At 49.3% G+C, this 20,072-nt stretch overlaps 1 protein-coding gene across 1 annotated transcript in view; it reads right to left on the minus strand.

Annotated features, from left to right (window-relative positions):
• Positions 1 to 927: 927 nt before the first annotated feature.
• The window catches only part of rhbdl3 (rhomboid, veinlet-like 3 (Drosophila)), a 37,458-nt gene continuing 18,313 nt past the window's right edge, over positions 928 to 20,072 (minus strand). The window contains exons 4-10 of the mRNA XM_052033015.1: positions 19,792 to 19,950; positions 13,036 to 13,260; positions 11,016 to 11,164; positions 8,812 to 8,924; positions 5,091 to 5,191; positions 3,727 to 3,787; positions 928 to 2,238 (exon numbers count right to left, since the gene is read on the minus strand). Of these exons, the coding sequence (XP_051888975.1) occupies positions 1,967 to 2,238; positions 3,727 to 3,787; positions 5,091 to 5,191; positions 8,812 to 8,924; positions 11,016 to 11,164; positions 13,036 to 13,260; positions 19,792 to 19,950 (1,080 nt within the window). The 3' untranslated portion in view covers positions 928 to 1,966. The remainder of the gene's footprint in view (positions 2,239 to 3,726; positions 3,788 to 5,090; positions 5,192 to 8,811; positions 8,925 to 11,015; positions 11,165 to 13,035; positions 13,261 to 19,791; positions 19,951 to 20,072) is intronic.

Below are 20,072 nucleotides of genomic sequence, written 5' to 3' on the forward strand. Positions count from 1 at the left end.
CTGAAACTGATCTTGCACTGGTTCAGGACAGGACAATGGCAGAAGTGATCTTGAGCACTCTGTCTTGCTCCCAGCCAACTTCCCCAAATATCTTACCTGCGTCATACAAGCTACTTTGGAAGCGTTGGAAAAGGTGCAGAGATTTACCAGGATGCTGCCTGGTTTAGAGAGTATGGATTATGAGGAGAGACTAAGGGAGCTCGGGCTTTACTCTTTGGAGAGAAGGAGGATGAGAGGAGACATGATAGAGGTGCACAAAATATTGAGAGGAATAGATAGAGTAGACAGCCAGCGTCTCTTTCCCAGAGAACCTGTGCTCAATACAAGAGGGCATGGCTTTAAAGTAATGGGTGGGAAGTTCAAGGGAGATATCAGAGGAAGGTTTTTTTACCCAGAGAGCGGCTGGGGCATGGAATGCGCTGCCTGGGGTGGTGGTGGAGGTGGAGGCAGGTACATTGGTCAAATTCAAGGGCTTGCTAGATAAGCATATGGAGGAATTTAGAATAGAGGGATATGTGGGAGGAAGGGGTTAGATAGTCTTAGGCGAGGTTTAAAGGTCGGCACAACATTGTGGGCCGAAGAGCCTGTATTGTGCTGTACTGTTCTGATTCTATACTTTCTGGTGCAGTGATTGCTGAGTTCGAATAAAATGAGCACATCTTAAAAATTCATTCAGATAGAAAACTCCTTTAATGGGATTGCATTCGTGGAATGCTGACATTACCGAATATTGCACCATATATTTGCACTACACCTGGATCCCACAAAGCAGACTTTAGAAATATACCCGACAGAACCTGTTCTCAGACTTTTAAGGCTTTGATCATCCTTCAGCTTTTTAACAAAATTGAAGTTAACAGCAGATTTTTAAATCCTTTTTATTTTTTTTATTTTTGTGCATTTTAGGGGCAAATTTGTTCTGTGAGGTCTTCAGTTTACTCTGGTGTATTGGCCATAAATTAAGGATATTGACTAGACTGGTCAAATTACCTACAGACTATCATCATAAACTCCTTATTTATAGAGTTTGGACAAGTTATGTACACATTGTAAAATCTTATCTATGGGAGTTAATGACACTTGGAGACCAGGTTATTGAGCAGGTGAGTCTTAATAAAAAGAACGAAGCTCAGACGAGAAGAAAATGTAAGGTGTGTTTGGGTCAGTTTCTGTGTCCCTGAGCAGTGTGTACAAACACTGATGCTGCTCACCGCTGTTCCTAGTTCAGGTTGCAATGCAACTCTTTAAGCACTAGCGTTGAAGAATGAGTTAATTCTTCTGAAGATGAGAACTCCCAGTGTAACGTAGCCCTGCTGATACCTCCCCAGAATGAGGGCTTAACTATGGGAAGGCTCTTTGGTCACTGACATCCAAACACCTGCACGTTCCATCAGATTGCCACTCGATGGCAGTGCAGCCCCTTCTGTTTTCCCCCCTCTCCCTGTAAAACACGATGCAATCACCTAACGTTAACTTGGAATGTAGAGTCCCCTCGGACCAGAGCCACATGTGACTGCACGGAGCTGCCATCAAATAACTTGCTGGGTGATGTGCTGACGTCATTGAGTTGCCCCTTTCCATTTGTGGACTCGGAGGTTCCACTGGGGATCCTCAGCACCTTCGGTCTTCGAAGAGCCAACGATCCCTTCTCAGTCGTAGGGGAAAGGGCCATGCAGTTTAAAAAGATAATTCTGGAAATTGAATCCGATTACCAGTAATTCTTCAAAACAAACCATAGGTCAGAATGTGCCCTTCGGTGTGTGAAATGATCTTTTGGAGCAGGAGGAGGTATCTAATTCCTTATCAGATACAAGTGTTGAACCAGTCAGGTCACATCATATCACAAGCTTTGATTAGGCACAGTTGAATCAATTCCCAATGCATCCCGTTGTACATTCATCCGATTGTTTCAAAAGTGAGGTCTCATCTGGGCTGTGGGATCACGCTAGCTGGTCCGGTCTGAGGATTAGGCTGGAGGGAGCAGCCTGATCTCCAAGAGACCGTAGGCAAAGATGTTCCAGAGGATGGCGAAGAACACGAAGACGAGATAGACAAGTACAAAGATCCACCAGATGGACTGCTCATGGAGTTTCTGCTCGTAATTCCTGAGGATAACCACCCCCAGCGTGATGCCCACCATCACTCCTCCAAGGTGAGAGACGAAGCTGGGGTGGGCACAGGAGGGGTGGGTGGGCGGGTGGAATCTCAGCCAGACGGCACGGCCAAACTCCAGACTCACTGAAAAGGAAAGGCAGACTCGTAATTCCTCAGTGCCTGTCACTCGGAAGATTCTCAGACCCACCGCAGGATCATTGCTGTGGTAGTTGTGACTGGAGCAGGTCGCCTGCTTCAGTGACGCTGGCTGCTGCACAGGGGAGAACTCAGAGGTAGGGGAGAGATGAAAGATCCCTTTCGATTCAAATCTCATCCAAAAGGCAACACCTCAGATCACAGTGCACTCTCAATACCAGACTGCAGAGCCTGCCTTCAAGACAACCCAACTACCATCAATTAGAGTCATACAGCACGGAAACAGGCCCTTTGGCCCAACTGATCCATGCTGGCCAAGATGCCCCATCCAAGCTAGTCCCATTTGCCAGCATTTGGCCCATAACCTTCTAAGCCTTTCCTATCCATGGACCTGTCCAACTGTCTTTTAAAAGTTGTTGTTGTAGCTACCTCAACCCCTTCCTGTAGCAGCTTGTTCCATATACATTCCACCCTTGGTGTGAAAAAAAGTTCCCCCTCAAGTTCCAACTAAATCTTTCGCCTCTCACCTGAAATCTATACCCTCTAGTTCCTGATCCCACAACTCTGGGGAAAAGACTGAGCACATTCGCCCGATCTATGCCCCTCGTGATTTATACACCTCTATAAGATCGCCTCTCAGACTCCTACCCTCTAAGGAATAAAGTCCTAGCCTGTCCAACCTCTCCCTATAACTCAGTCCCTCAAGTTCCGGCAACATCCTTGTAAATCTTTTCTGTACTCTTTCCAGTTCAATAACGTCTTTCCTATAGCAGGGCGACCAGAACTGAACACAATACTCCAAGTGCGGCCTCACCTGCATCTTGTACCACTGCACCGTGATGTCCCAACTTTTATACTCAATGTCCTGACTGATGAAGGCCAGCGTGCCAAAAGCCACCTTCACTACCCTGTCTACCTGTGTCTCCACCTTCAGTGAACCACATACTTGTACTCCAAGGTCCCTCTGTTCTACAACATTCCTCAAGGCCCTGCTGTTCACTGAAAGTCCTACCTGGATTTTACTTTACAAAATGCAACACCTCACACTTAACTGAGTTAAACTCCATTTGCCATTCCTCAGCCCACTTACTCAGCTGATCTGAGTGTTGCCACATTTGAGGGCAGGGACTTTGAGGAGGAGGGGTGGGTGAAGAGACACTGCATGGTATTTGGACGTAGCAGGAGCCACAACCTCTGCTCCTGAACTTGAACAGCGTGGACTGATTGCACTGATCTTCACTCAGCATCTGACCCAGCACTGTCTGCTCTGTTTGGCTCAGTGCTAATTGCTGAACCATCAAAGGAGTACAGAGTGATCACTGTTCGGATGCAATATTTCATCTGCTGTCAAACTCAAACCTCGGGGTGTCCCATGGGGACCCTGGATTTACCAAGTCCTGACCCCTAAGTTGACAGCAGATGATGTATGGTCTTTCTCGTACAGAAACACTCAGCACAAATTCTATAGGTACTTACTGCAAATCATGGCTATTCCCATCCGGATCAGTTTGAACTGACATCTCATTCCGGACCAGTTCTGGAAAAGTAAAGCAATGATGAGCTGCTTTGCAGCAATGTGATGCACATTCAGTAAAGACCCCTACTCCTCCCCCCCCCCAACACACGCTAACCCCTACTACACCACCCCCCCAATACTGAAGGATGTCAGTACAGGAAATGGAACACAGTCCAGTCCCTGTATGTGGGGGTATGAAGTGTATTCAGTAACAGTTTGAATTTATATGGTGTTTATTGAATAATGAACATTCCTAAGTTATCAGTTAAATTTGTCAGCAAGCCACCAAAGGAGGTATTAGGGCAGGCAGCCAAAGTGGGCTTTAGTGAGCATCTTATAGGTGGGAAAAGGGGGCAGATAGTTTGGGGAGGGGAACTGCAAAGCCTGGAACTTTGTCAGCTGAAGGCACGGTCACTGGGGACAGCGTGATTAAACTTGAACACGATCAAGAGGCCATAACTGGAGGAGCACAAATATCTCGGCGATTCCAGGGCTGGAGGACGATTGAGGGAGATAATGGGGAAGGAATTTAAAATGAGGAATTGACGAAATGGGAGCCAGTGTTGGTCAGTGAGTACAAAGGTGTCTGAGAATCTGACGAGGGGTCCGTGGGTTGTTTGTGAAGGAGAGAATTTTTTTTATTAAAGAATTCAGCAACAAAACAGCCCCACAGCACCAGAGACTGGGGCTCAATCCTGACCTTGGGTGCTGTCTGTGCGGAGTTTGCAGGTTCTCCCTACGACCGCGTGGGTTTGCTCCGAATGCCCACATTCCCAAAGGTCGGCAGGTTCATTGGTCACTTTAAATTGCCCCTAGTATGTAGGCGAGTGATAGAACCTGGGAATGTGGATGGAGTACAGGATTGCCATAGGGTCAGTGGTCAGTGCAGACTCCGTGGGCCGAGGGGCCTGTTCCCATGCTGTTTGACTCTACGACTTCAAAAGCCTGTATCTGCAAACAGCGAACTTCTTGAACTGCAGGGAAGCTGCCGCCCTTCCTGGGTGTGGCCTCTGTGGGGCTCCAAACCCTCACCAACAGCTCAGTGAAATGGCCACATACTCCACGCGGTGCCCTACCACTGGGGGGTAACTGGGTAGTAAATGGCACCCTTCCCCATCCTACCCGACGAGTGAGACTATATGACTGCTGAATCTCAGCCTGTGTGTCTGGTGTGCTTAGTCGCTACATGGCTGCAGTCTCTTCTTGTGGAAAATGTGTAATTGCAGCGAAGAATCTATTTGTTACGAGTGGCTGTGTGACGTGGATCTTGAGCTCTACTTGTCAGGAACAGTTGGGACCTGGTGTGCTAGCTGTGTCTTGTTACCATGACTATGTTGGCCAGATGAGCAGAGATGAGGGCGTAAACTCCTCCCGAGGAACCAGCCACCGGTGCAGTCATGTCTGCCACTGATGCAGCCAATGAACCTGAGAGGGGGGAAGAGGAAGGGAAGGTCAGAGCAGAGGCTACAGCAGACAAAAATAACACTCCTTTCATACCCACAGCTTGTGCCAGAGTCTCTCACTGCCAAAGAACTACATAGAACATAGAACAGTACAGCACAATACAGGCCCTTCGGCCCACAACATTGAGCCGACCTTTAAACCTCGCCTAAGACTACCTAACCCCTTCCTCCCCAATATCCCTCTATCTTAAATTCCTCCATATGCTTATCTAGTAATCTCTTGAATTTGACCAATGTACCTGCCTCCACCACCGCCCCAGGCAGCGCATTCCATGCACCAACCACTCTCTGGGTAAAAAACCTTCCTCCGATACCTCCCTTGAACTTCCCACCCAAGTAGTGTGTGTGATAGAAGCACCCCAGCAAATCTGGGCATAGGTAAATCCCACAAGTTCCAGGACACATGTTTACACACCATTACTCCCCTGACTTTATACACTGACACACAGATCCCAGGTGCTGAAGCTAATTTATTCCTGTCTCCTTACAAAGCCGGTTGAACATCGAACACGTCTTCCCTGCTGACAGACGTGCACCATCTTGCTGAGGCCCATATTGACTAATTGGTAAAACCTGTTGGGAGTGCTGTCATCAGCTCACTCCCCTCCACTGGCAATCCATCAGCGGGTGAATCAATACACATGACACCTTGTAATGTGGCTGTGACACAGGCTGCCCCCGTACTGAATTATTTACATAGAGCTACATGAGACACGGGCAGGCCATTGGGATTAGCAGACACACACTGGGGTTTATACTTGGGTGAGACTAGTTCACCCTCCTTTCTCCTCTATTCCATTCTCCGCCTTATGTTTACCTGCGCTGTGTGCTTCATCTGAATGTGGCAGTGAGTTCCCCATTCCCACTCTTTGCGTTGAAGAAGTTTCTTTGAATTCTTCATCGGATTCATTAGTGTTTTGGTCCCTAAAGATAGAAGTTTGTTCTCTACAAAGGTAACAAAGGTGACACACAGTACAGGAGCAGTGCTCAATAGTTCTGCTGTACAGAGCAGTACCTTGCATTTAGCTGATGCCATCTTGAAACATTTTACTGCATTAAAGGTGCTATACAGATGCAAGTGTTTGTTGTGGATTTCTACAGCGGTGCAAGCTTCTCTTCCAGCAACACACAAAACACTAGAGGAATTCAGCAGGTCAGGCAGCATCTATGGAGGGAGATGGACAGTCAACATTTCAGGTCGAGACCCTTCGTCTGGACATCTTGCTCAGTCCACGTGAAGGATCTTGACCCGAAATGTCGACTGTCCATTTCTCTCCACAGATGATGCCTGACCTGCTGAGTTCCTCCAGCGTTTTGTGTGTTGTTCCAGATTCCAGCATCTGCGTCTCTGGTGTCTGCAAGCTTCTCTTCCAAGTTTTATCCAATTCTCTTTCGAGATTTACTATTGAATCATTTTCTATGGCCCAGAGATTCCAGACCAGAACTCGTTACCTCACCTGTCCTTGCAAATTTCTATAAATGTACAGTGGAGAGTATTCTGACTGGTTGCATCACCACCTGATATGGAGGCTCCAATGCACAGGACCACAAGAGACTGCAGAGGGTTGTAGACTCAGCCAGCTCCATCACGGGCACAACCCTCCCCACCATCTAGGACATCTTCAAGAGGCCTCAAGAAGGTAGCATCCATCACTAAGGACCCTCACCACCCGGGACATGCCCTCTTCACATTACTACCATCGGGGAGGAGGTACAGGATCCTGAAGACCCACACTCAACGATTCAGGACCAGCTTCTTCCCCTCCGCCATCAGATTTCTGAACAGTCCATGAACCCGTGAACACTACCTCGTTATTTTTTTTTTGCATTATTTATTTTGTAATTTATAGTAATTTTTTGTCTTTGCACTGTACTGCTGCCGCAAAACAACAAATTTCACGTCATATGTCAGTGATAATAAACCTGGTTCTGATTCTGTCCTCGATTCTTTAATCTGTATAATCTGCTTACACCCTTCTCCCCTCCCCTCTCCCCACCGCTCCTGTCTAAAGCAATAATTCTTTCCATATTTACTCTAGCAAGAATCTTTATAAGGTGTAGATGATCAGCTGTAACATTTACTAGCAGCACTCTTAACCACCAAGTCAAGTTATAGGTTGAGATCCACACTGGGCAAACTTTAGACCAACGCTCCCAGTGCAGTACTGAGGGTGTGCTGAACTGTCAGCGGTGTTGTCTTTTGGATAAGCCATTAAAATTAGGTCTCAGTTTTTCTCTCGGATGGATGTAGAAGATCCCACGACATGTTCTAATGAAATACAACAAAATTATCCCAATTCTCCTGACCGATATTTCTCTCAAACAACATCAGTGTGTCTGAAGAATGGATGCAGTGCAGAACTTGCTCTGTAACAGTGAACGTACTGGTTGTAAAAACTGTGTCATCCTGTGGTCACAAAGTGTGCTCATAAATACAACCCAAGGGAGACAGGTGTTGCTGTGATTGGTGGAGGCTCAGCGTCAATCACCTGGTCACATGACCTGCATCTGTGGGGTAAATACGTCCCCTTTCATCACTGATTTGATTTTTCCTGGTCTTTTGGAGATTATTTTCCACCATTTCAAATGTCAAAATGGAAGCTTGTGCAACCGATACCTGAAGGATGCTATTCCCATCATCTACGGCCGCTAAGCCTTGTCCTAGCTAGGATTAGGATGCTTGGCTGGTGTAAGGAGACGTTGAACTGGATCTCAAACCATGCTCGATAGCAATTAAACTAATTCCCTGCGAAGTTCCACCACCAGTGCCGACTTGGCACGGGTTTGACTTTGGCACTTTCTTTGTGTCAGTCCGGCCAAGCCTTATGCTGGTTGGAATGAAGGAGAACGAGTTTAATGAAGGACTTGCAATGGGAAGATCCAAAGTCTGGCTCCTGCTTTCCAGCTGCTTGTCCAAGCCTCAGGGAGTTCAGTGACAGCACGGCAACAAAACCACAGCAAAACAACCCACAAGCTGCTCTGAATTTTAAGCTCTTTCCTTTCCCTTTTACTCAAAACACATCTTCCCTCCAGCTGTAACCGCTCAGTCACTGCCTGATCTGGGTCCCAAGTGCCGGGGTGAGAAACAATTCCCCACAGAGTATATCCTTCTTACACTAACTGTCCAGGAGCTGTCTCACCAAGGCCTGAGCCCGTTCTGGGAACCAGAGTTTCATTCCTCTTCATTCTCATTGTCCTTTCTCATTACCGGATTTTGACATTGACCTTGGGAGGCGAGGTACGACACTGAACCTGGCTCCTGCTTCAACCAATCAGCTCTCCCTACCTGTCCCACCCACCAACCCCTCCCCGTTCCTTACACCCACCAACCCCCTCCCCGTCCGTTACACCCACCGGCCCCTCCCCGTCCGTTACACCCTTTGCCAGGTGATGGATAGGAAGGTCGTTAGAAAGGCAAAGAGTACATTGGCGTTTATTGTAAGAGGTGTGGAGGACGAGAGTAAGGATGTCTTGTTATAGTTGTACCAGGCATGACTGAGACCAGCCTGGAGTGTGGGCTCCCTCCCTACAGAAGGGGGTACCTGCTGGGGGGTACGGTGAAGCCCTCCCCTGCACCGTTACCTGCGAGAGCCCCCGTGAGGTAGATGAAGCTGATGCGGAGAGCTCCGTGGACCATCTCCAGAGGAACACCGACCAGGAGCTGCAGGGTCACGTTGAAGCCCAGGTGCTCGACCCTGGAACAGAGAGGTTGCACACTGCAAGGATGCCGTCAAGCTGGAGAAGACGCATAAAAGATTCACAAGGATGTTACCAGGACTGGAGGGCTTGAGTTACAAGGAGAGACTGGGGCTGTTTTCCCTGGAGCGAAGGAGGCTGAGGGGTGACCTTATAGAGGTGTATAAAATCACAAGGGGCATAGATAGGGTGAATGTCTTTTCCCCAGGGTAGGGAGTATAACACTAGAGGGCATAGATTTAAGGTATGAGAGGGACCTGAGGGGCAAGTTTTTCACACACAGGGTGGAGGGTGTGTGGAACGAGCTGCCAGAGGAAGTGGTAGAGGCAGGTACAGTTACAGTGTTTAAGACATGGGTACATAGATCGGAAAGATTTAGAGGGATGTGGGTCAAATGCAGGGACTAGCTCAGGTAGGCACCTTGGTCAGCATGGATGAGTTGGGCCGAAGGGCCTGTGTGACTCTCTGACCACCCAGCAAAGGCCTCTCCGAACACAGGGATCAGGCCCTGGGCAGCAACACCATTAACTTAATTAATCTCGGTGGAACATTATGCAGGGGCGGGCACGGTAGTGTAGCAGTTAGCGTGACGCTATTACAGCGCCAGCGACCCGGGTTCAATTCCGGCCACTGTCTGTAAGGAGTTTGTACGTTCTCCCCATGTCTGTGTGGGTTTCCTCCGGGTGCTCCGGTTTCCTCCCACATTCCAAAGACGTACGGGTTAGGAAGTTGTGGACATGCTATGTTGGTGCCGGAAGCGTGGCAACACTTGCGGGCTGCCCCCAGAACATTCTACGCAAAAGATGCATTTCACTGTGTGTTTCAATGTATGTGACTAATAAAGATCTGATCTTATCTTAACTTCTTTCCTTTAACTGTGCAGCAGCAAAAAGAAACAACAATGTGACAAGACGTATTAGAACGGTACCTGTGATGAGGGAGTGACAGGGAGGCGGTCATTTAAAATGGGGGTGCACAGACATTCCCTTTTTAGCAGGGGGATGAATCTCAGGAGCTCTCTACTCCAGAGGGTCTTGGGGCTGGATCACTGGGGGGTATTTAAGGCGGAGATGGAGACATTTTTGAAAGATCGGGGAATTGAGCAATGTGGGGAGCTGGCACAGAGGAGGAGGTGAGACTGGCTTAGATCAGCCAAGATCTTATTGAACGGTGGGTCAGGCTTGAGGGGCCGAGTGGCCTCCTCCTGCTCTTATTGTTGTTTCAAACCCAGACCCTGCATCCGTCCTGACGCAGGAGATTGACCCCGAAACATTGACCAACCCTTCCCTCCCCCCACCACCCTCACGGACACTGCTCAACCCGCTAGGGTCCTCCAGCAGGTTGTTTTATGCTCCAGATTCCTGCATCGGCAGACTCCTGTGTCTCCTGTTGTCCTGTGAGTTACATCGAAAGATTGGAGCACCCATCAGTGTTCTTGGGAGTCGAGGTGGAGAGCAGGAGTTTTAAAAAGTGTGTTCAAAATCGTTAGGGGTATTGATGGAGTAACTGAGGAGAAGGTGTCCGTGGGTGGGGGGGTCAGTGATGTGGAGAAGTTTCTTTAGCCAGAGGGTGGTGAATCTGTGGAATTTGTTGCCACAGGCGGCTGTGGAGGCAGAGTCATTGGGTGTATTTAAGGCAGAGACTGATAAGTATCTGAGTAGCCAGGGCATCAAAGGTTATGGTGAGAAGGCGGGGGAGTGGGGCTGAATGGATCAGCTCATGATAGAATGGCGGATCAGACTCGATGGGCTGAATGGCCGACTTCTGCTCCTTTGTCTTATGATGTAGATTTAAGATAACTGACAAAAGAACCCAGGAAAATAAGCGCTTTGTACTCTCAATGTTGTCATGTTTTATAGACTGAAGGGTAACTTTCTAAGTGGGATTAGAGGGACGTTAACTGGAGATACTTAAAGGGTTTACAGGGCAGGGGAGCGGACTGACAGGGGGAGTGCTTTCAAAGAGCCAACACGCACAGATTGGGCTGAATGGCCTGCTGCAGTGATGCAACTTCACCGACATTCCAGCGGTGGGTTGGGCAGCCATGCCGGGTGAGGGGGTCCCAGTGCAGCTGGATGGGAGATACTCACCCCACATGCATGAAGATGTAGCTGAGGTAGCGCCACACCTGACTACGAAGCTGCGGCTGATACACCAGTGGGTTCTTCAGGTAGGACGGGTGTGTGACCTGCAGCACCCACTTGTCCAGGACCAGCCCGTAATAGATGAAGACAACAATCTGTTGGGTACAGGTTCGGATCACGTATTATACATTTACCTGCTCGTGAACACACGCACACTATGCATTTACCTGCATGCGAATACACAAATACACGCACATTATGCATTTACCTGCACACACAGGCACGCACTGACACACACATGCATGCACCCACGCAGGTACATGCACACAAACAGCTGCATACACACATGCATATTATGCATTTACCTGCACAGACATGTGCACACTCACACACACGCGCGCGCGCGCACACACACACACACACACACACACACACACACACACACACACCATGACCCAACACACACCTTTCACAATGACGCAGCGTCCCAAGGTGCTTTGTACCTTTAACAGTAGTCACAGTTGATCAAAGAGGTGGATTAAAAGTGAGAGAGTATTGCAGAGAGTTGGTGAAGTTTTGAGAGGGAAATCCTGAGGTCGGGGTCCCAACAGCTGAAGGAACGGCGGGTGCTTGGGAGGGGCCAATGCTACACCCGGTGAACAGGAAGCCAGGAGTGGAGGAGAACTGAGATCTTGGCGGGTGTGAGGACCGGAAGGAGAAGAGGGCGAGACCAAGGTGGGATTTGAAAGCACAAATTTTAGTAGGAGAGGTGGCTAGAGCAGGAGCACAGGCAGATGGGCCAGGCAACAGGAGGGAGGTACTTGATCATTGGTTTAATATTGTCACACGTACCGAGATACAGTGAGAAACTTCTGTCTGTGTGCCATCCAGACAGATCATTCCGTACATAAGTACATCGAGGTAGTGCAAAAGGGAAAAACACTAACAGGATGGAGAATACAGCGTTATCATTCTTAAAGTCATAGAACTGAGATTTAAAAGAGTGGAACGATTATAACAAATGAAGTGAATAACCTGCTAAGAGCAGCTCACAAACAGGCGACACAGATTTGGAGGGTTTGTGTTTGGAGCATGGATGGCAGGGAGCTGGGGCGGGGGTCATCCCGAAGAGTGTGGGAACAGCAGGGCCCTGAGGGAAAAAGGACATGGATCAGGGCTTCAGGTGGTCAGTGCCGGGGCTGGAACTGAACACAGTAGGTCTCAGCTCTAACAAACTTCCACAGATGTGCTGTTGAAAGTATCCTGACTGGTTGCATCACCGTCTGGGACAGCAATTCGAATGTACAGGAATGCAAGAAGATGCAGAGAGTAGCGGACTCTGCCCAATGCACCCCTCCCCACCATCGGGAGTATCCACAGGAGAACCTGGTGAAGTCCCACACCACCAGGTTCAAGAGCAGCTACTTCCCTTCAACCATTTGGTTCTGGAACCAACCGGCACAACCCCAATCGCTAGAGTTTAGCAACACTGTGACCACTTTGATCACTTTGCACTAAAATGGACCTTTGTTCTAATTGTGTCCTTTCTTGCAAAAATTGTGTTTAATTTGTATTTTTCTTGTGAATGTTGCTTATCTTGTGGGCAGGCACTGTCATGCAGCGGTTAGCGTAACCCTATTACAGCGCCAGCGACCTGGGTTCAATTCCGGCCGCTGTGTGTAAAGAGTTTGTACGTTCTCCCCGTGTCTGCGTGGGTTTCCTCTGGGTGCTCTGGTTTCCTCCCACATCCCAAAGACATATGGGTCAGGAAGTTGTGGGCGTGCTATGTTGGTGCCGGAAGTGTGGCAACACTTGCGGGCTGCCCCCAGAACACTACACAAAAGCTGCATTTCACTGTGTGTTTCAATGTATATGTGACTAATAAAGATATCCTATCTTATCTGATGCTGTGTACCAGTAATGCTGCTGCAAGTAAGTTTATCGTTGCACTCATGCGTACATGTAGTTGCGCCTGTGACAAACTGGGCGGGCGTTGACTGGGCTGCCGAACACGGGCGCGACTTGCCTCCAGAACGGTGACGGTGATCATGAACCAGGGCGGAGGGCAGCAGGTGTAGCTGTCGTAGTACCACCGGCGATCCAGGCCACGGGGCAGGGTCTCGTAGGCGACGTGTCGGATGAAACGCTGGCCCAGGGTGAGGCCAGTCTCCTCCAGCAGTGAGTTGGCACGCAGTCGGCGGTTGCCCAGGAGGATGGCGCGGCGGAAACTGTTGGAACGTTTGTTGCTCATCTGCTTAAACGAAGAAGCACACGCGGGGAGTGAATAACTTCCAAGGACAAGCCTGGACACAGAAAACCGGGAGGCTAAAGAAATTTGGTTTGTCCCCTTTGATTCTCACCAACTTTTACCGATGCACCATAGAAAGCATCCTATCTGAATGTATCACGGCTTGGTACAGCAACTGCTCTGCCCAGGACTGCAAGAAACTGCAGAGAGTTGTGGAAACAGCCCAGCGCATCACGGACACCAGCCTCCCCTCACTGGACTCTGTCTTTACCTCTCGTCGTCTTGGTGAAGCAGCCAGCATAATCAAAGACCCCACCCACCCAGGACATTCTCTCTTCTCTCCTCTTCGGTTGGGTAGAAGATACAGGTGCCTGAGGGCACGTGCCACCAGACTTAAGGACAGCTTCTACCCCACTGTGATAAGACTATTGAACGGCTCCCTTATACGATGAGATGGACTCTGACCTCACGATCTACCTTGTTGTGACCTTGCACCTTATTGCACTGCACTTTCTCTGTAGCTGTGACACTTTACTCTGTACTGTTATTGTTTTTACCTGTACTACATCAATGCACTCTGTACTGACTCAATATAACTGCACTGTGTAATGAATTGACCTGTACGAATGGTATGCAAGACAAGTTTTTCACTGTACCTCAGTACAAGTGACAATAATAAACCAATACCAATACCAAGTGCTGGAGGTGGAGTGTGGTTCTGGAGGATGGGGGTTGGGGGTGACATACACAATCCCCACCACAGCAGCAGTTCCTCAGGCTGAACCAGTTACTGCCGACCCCTCCAGTCAGCTGACTGGCCCCTTTTAAAAAACTGCAGATACTGGAAATCTGAAATAAAAACACTCAGCAAGTCAGGCAGCATCTTTGGAGAGAGGAACAGTTAAATTTACAGGTCTGGCACCCTTCTGATGATGTTCTGAAGGCTTTTCAACCATAAACGTTCATATTCATTCTCTCTCTCTCTCTCTCCCCCCCTCCAAACCCCCCCTCCCCCCCCCCCCCCCACACACACACACACACACACACACACACACACACACACACACACACACCCCCACACACACACACACACACACACACACACACACACACACACAGACGCGTGTTGCCTGACCTGCTGAGTGTTTCATTAAATTATTCCATTTAAAACTCTGGTCCAGGTTCCTGTTAACATTTGCAGAACTCTGAATGCCATCATTACCACGGAAATGAAAGACCTGCATTAATATAGCACCACTGCAGATCACGTTACTTTATCACTAAGGACAGTTTGAATTGTTGCAGTGATCCTTTACAACAAGCCCTCACCCTCCACCCAAAACATAACTCACCCAATCATCTGATTTTAATGATGTAGTTGTGGGGTAGGTGTGGCCAACACACCAAGGAGAACACCTCATGCCATGGGATCATTTACATCTGCCTGAGGGTTGATGTTCCATTCGAGACACAGTGACTCTGACAGAGCTGCACTCCCACATGTAACGATGGAGCCAAGCTCTTGCCTGAGTCTCTGTAGTGGTACTTGGAACTTCTTGTAGAGGGGTGTAAAATCATTAAGCACATAGACAGTCTTTTTCCCAGCGTTGGGGAATCAAGAATAGAGGGTATAAGGTTTAAGGTGAGAGGGGAGAGATTTAATAGGAACATGAGGGGCAACTTTTTCACCCAGAGGGTGGTCTGTATATGGAACGAGCTGCCAGAGGAAGTGGTTGAGGCAGGTACATGAACAGCATTTAAAAGACGGGTCCATGGATAGGAAAGGCTTAGAGGGATATGGGCCAAATGCGGGCAAATGGGACTAGCTTAGATGGGAATCTTGGTCAGCATGGACTGGTTGGGCCAAAGGGCCTGTTTCTGTGATGTATGATTCTATGGTGACATTGTCGAGGGCAGAGGCTCCAGAGGGACTTGTCTGCAGTCCCACCACTGCAGCCATGCCCAGACGGAGAGAAGGTAATGAAGAGGAAATCACATCCGTTCAGATTGCCCCAACTCCTCTGCCAGGTGACGCACCTTGTCCCCAGGTCCTGAGGGGGTGAAGGGTTGTCCACACACTGTGGTAAAGGTCAGGGGGTCATCGCCACTGCTGGTTGTAGTCAAACGATTTAAACTGCTGGTTGCCTGGTTCATTGGGAAAGCCGTCAAGATTTAAAACCTCTTCACTAGGTGCCAAGACAGCTCAGCTTCACTGAACTCAGCTGCACAAGGGGAAAGATCGATATCACGCTCCGTATCCCAGACCGACCTCAGGCACTCAGAGGGTTAACACGAGCTCATCTGTGAACATCTGAAACATGACCCAGAACTGAGCAATCGACGGAATATGTCCCTTGTGATGATAGTAAATAACCTGGGGCTCGTTAACCCATCGAAAGAGAAGTCACGCCCCTCAGTGCCACTGTGGTTTATATTTTAAAGTGCAAGGTATCTGGGAGTGAGTCACCGGCTGGAATTAGTCAAGAGGTTTGGAGAGTTTATATACAGATACAAACATGTGGGCTTAAAGGGTGTAATCTAATTGACGGGTTCGGGGAGTTTATACACAAGATAACAGATTCCTGGGAGAAGTTATGAGCTGGAATCTAATCCAGGGGTTCGGTGGGGTTATATATAGAATAACAGATATCCAGGAGTGAGTTACAGGCTGGGATCTGATCCAGGGGTTTATATATAGAGCAACAGATCCGTGGGGTGGGTTACAGGCTGGGATCTGATCCAGGGGTTTATATATAGAGCAACAGATCCATGGGGTGGATTACAGGCTGGGATCTGATCCAGGGGTTTGGGGTGACAATAAAGGATGAACGTTGACCAGCAGAGACCATGGTCCCACCTTCCATGGGATGTGGAACCATGGTCAGAGACCCTCTAATGCCCAACCCTGATGCCCCTTGAACTGAGTGACTGGCTGCACCATTCCAGAGGTCCGTTAAGAGTTGGCCACCGTGCTGAGGGTCTGGAGTCACACATGACCCACATCAAGTAAGGGTACATACATGAAAATATGAGCAGGAGTTGGCCGCCTGGTCCCTCCAGCCTACCCCGCCATTTAATAAGGGCCACACACTGGTGCCACAGTTGGAATTGGTGCCACATGACTTCAGAGACCCCGGTTCAATCCCAACACCCGGTGCTGTCTGTGTGGAGTTTGCACATTCTCCCTGTGACCGCGTGGGTTTCCCCTGATGCTCCGGTTTCCTCCCACATCTCGAAGGATGGTAAGTTAACTGGCCGCTGTAAATTGCCCCTGGTGGAGGTAGTTTGGGGGCGGGGGGGGGGTTGATGGGGACGGTAAAGAAAAAATAAATGGGACTAATGTAGATGGGTGCTTGATGCCAGCATTGGACACGATGGGCCGAAGAGTCTGTTTCAATAGAACACAGAACAGTGCAGCACAGGAACAGGCCCTTCGGCCCATGATGTTGTGCTGAACTAATTACCTACACAATGTCCATCTCTCTCCATTCTCTGCACATCCATGGGCCTATCTAAGAGCCTCTTAAACCCCTCAATCGTATCTGCCTCCACCCCCACCCCAGGCAGCACATTCCAGGCACCCACCACTCTCTGTAAAAAAACTTGCCCCTCACACCTCCTTTGAACTTTCCCCCTCCAACCTTAAATGCATGCGCTCTAGTACTAGACATTCTGATGCTGGGAAAAAGATACCAACTGTTTACTCTATCTATGCCTCTCATAATTTTATAAACCTCTATCAGGTCTCCCCTCAGCCTCTGCTGCTCCAGGGAAAACAACCCAAGTTTGTCCAACCTATCCTATAGCACATGTTCTCTCTTATCCAGGCAGCATGCTGGTGAACCTCTTCTGCACCCTCTCCAAAGCCTCCACATCCTTCCTGTAATGGGGCGACCAGAAATGAATGCAATACTCCAAGTGCGGCCTGACCAGAGTTTTATAAAGCTGCAACATAACTTCCTGACTCTTGAACTCGGTGCCTCGACTAACGAAGGCCAGCGTGCCACACGCCTTCTTTACCGCCCTATCAACCTGTGCAGCCACTTTCAGGGAGCTATGGACTTGGACCCCAAGATCCCTCTGTACATCAACACTGTTAAGTGTCTTGTCATTAACTGTGTCCTGTCCCTTTACATTTGATCTGCCAAAGCACAACACCTCACACTTGACCGGATTAAGCTCCATCTGCCATTTCTCCACCCATATCTGCAACTGATCTACAGCCCGCTGTATCCTCCAGCAACCTTCTACACTATCCACAAGGCCACCATGTCCCCTGCAAATTTATGACCCACCCATCTACATTTTCATTCTGTTCTGTGTGAATCTCTGATCATGGTTGATTGGCCCCAGGACTCCACCTCCCTTTTATGCCAGTCTACCACAGCTCTCACCTTCCTGATCTTTCAAAAACGTACCTATCTCCTCTTTAAATGCCTCCAATGATGTAGCCTCCACAAGTGTCCAGGGTAGAAAATTCCTGTGATGCACCATCCTCTGTGAGAAGAAATTCCTACCCAAGTTTCCTTCCCTAAAAGGCTTAAAGGACTGATCTTACAACAGTCTGAGAGTTACACAGTCACTGTCACTGAAACCAGATCTTTTGTGTAAACTCCACATTCGTTTAAACAAAGTTCCCCAGCTACTGTGCTGGGATTTGAACCTGCAAACACAAATCATTAGTCCAGGCCTCTTGGATTACAGCCCCACAACATAATCCCTCTGCCAACATTCCCCAAAGGCCAAGGTCTTCACAGTTCTCCTATCAGATCACCGGTTTCACTCAGTCTTCCCGCTGAGGGTGTCCCCGGGCAGAAATCTGAAAGATTCAGTTCCAGACAAAGAGAGGTGGACCTAACCCCTCACCAAGAGCCCGGGTGACTGGGGACAGTGATTTAGGGAAAAGGGCAAGAGATTTAGAGGGGATCTGAGGGGGACCTTTTTCCACTCAGAGGGGGGTGAGTACCTGGAACACACTGCCGGAGAGACCAGTGGAAGCAGAGTCAGTGACAGCACTGAAGACATGTCTGGACGAGCACTTGAATTGCCCCGGTGTAGAAGGGAATGGGCCAAGTGCTGGAAGATGGGATTAACGTGGGCGGGTGCCCAGCAGTCAGTGCGGACAAATTGCCTGTTTCCATACCGCATGACCCTATGACTCCGTGACTGGGGAGAAGGAGATCGGGAGGAGGGCAGGAGCAGGCAGGGATAGGGATCTACAAGAGGGAAGCGGGGGATAGAGGAGTAGGGGCCAGGCAGTGTCGGATGGGGGAGGCTGACATTTGGCGTGTACGGGAGTGGTCTAAGGACAGGAGAAAGAGTGTCTTGGGGCATTGGGTCCCATCCATTCCCCCTGCAGAACATGTCACAGTACAGCACAGGAACAGGCCCTTCAGCCCATCATGTCTGGGCCGACCCTGAAACTAATCCCACCTGCCTGCACATGGTCCGCAGCCCTCCAATTCCCTGCCTGTCTAAACGGCCAATGTTATAGCCCACAGGGGGTTGCCATCCAGCGCAATCAGGGCTTGTTCTGATAACACTGCCCCTGCCCAAACGGATGTCCCATCCGTACTCTTCCCAAATCCGCTCTCCTCCCACTCCTTCTTCCATCCTTTGGATGCTGACACTGTTCCTTCACAGGCAGAGACGCAGCAAGTGTATTCCACAAGATACATTATTTTCATATCCATACTTCTCATTCCTGACCTTTCACCTGCTGCTTCTGTCTGCCTGACCCTAGCCCTCCTGACCTTTCACCTGATTGCTCTGCTGCCCGACACAAACCAGGCTTCAAGCACCACTCTGACACCACAGTCAGTACTGAAGCATTTACTGTAACAGCCATGTGCATTTATATAGTGCCCAGGTACAATAGCCTCATGGTTGTTGCCAGACTATTGATCTAGAGATACAAATTCAAGTCCCACCGTGACAACTGGAATAACTAATTCTGGAATAAAAAGCTAGTATCAGTAGAAGCTACTATTAAACTATTAAACAAAACCCATCTGGATCACTGACGCCTTCATCCATTTGCAGTCTGGCGTCTATGTGACTCCAGACCCACAGCCTGTCTCTCAGCTCCACTCCCAAATGGCTGGTTCAGGGGCACAAAGGACGGATAGCCATTGACACCCACGTCCTGTGGTGAATAACCCTCTTGTGCCCCAGGGAGCATCATCCAACCAGATCTAAGAGGTTCCCAGAAGTTTGGTGAGAGGGATGGAGGGAGGAGTCCGAGAATCTGGGGCCGGGTATCGCTGGGTAGAGGAACGCACGCAGTGCCATTCAGAATTAGAACAGGGCCCTATCAATGTTTACCCAGTGACCACAGATCACTGGCCTTGGTCTGTTTCGAAACGAAAAGAAAAACTCAAATGAAAGCAGAAAATGCTGGAAGGACTCAGCAGGTCAGGCAGCCTCTGCGGAGAGGGGATCAGTTAACGATTCGGACTGGGGCGGGTTCAGCCTCGGGCTCTGGGCCCGGCTCGGCCTCAAGGGATTGGCCCGCGACCTGTGGCCCTCACTCACCAAGTTCACGAAGTCCTGGTAACAGACCCTGCCCTCCGAGCTGCTGTCTGCCAGAGCCAGAAGGACCTCCAGTTTCTGCGGCTCCAGCTCCGACCCGTGTGTTTGCAGAAGGCCCTGGAACTTTTCCCTGCTGATGTAGCCCGTGTTTGCGGGGTCAAACTGTGGACAAAAGGAAGAGAACAGACGTGAATGCCTGGAGACTAACACAAAGGCATTTGGTCAAGTACACAGATAGAAAGGGTTAGAGGGATAAACGCGGGCAAATGGGACTAGCTTTGGTG

This window comes from Pristis pectinata, chromosome 18, assembly GCF_009764475.1.
Source record: "Pristis pectinata isolate sPriPec2 chromosome 18, sPriPec2.1.pri, whole genome shotgun sequence".
Taxonomy (NCBI): Eukaryota; Metazoa; Chordata; class Chondrichthyes; order Rhinopristiformes; family Pristidae; genus Pristis; species Pristis pectinata.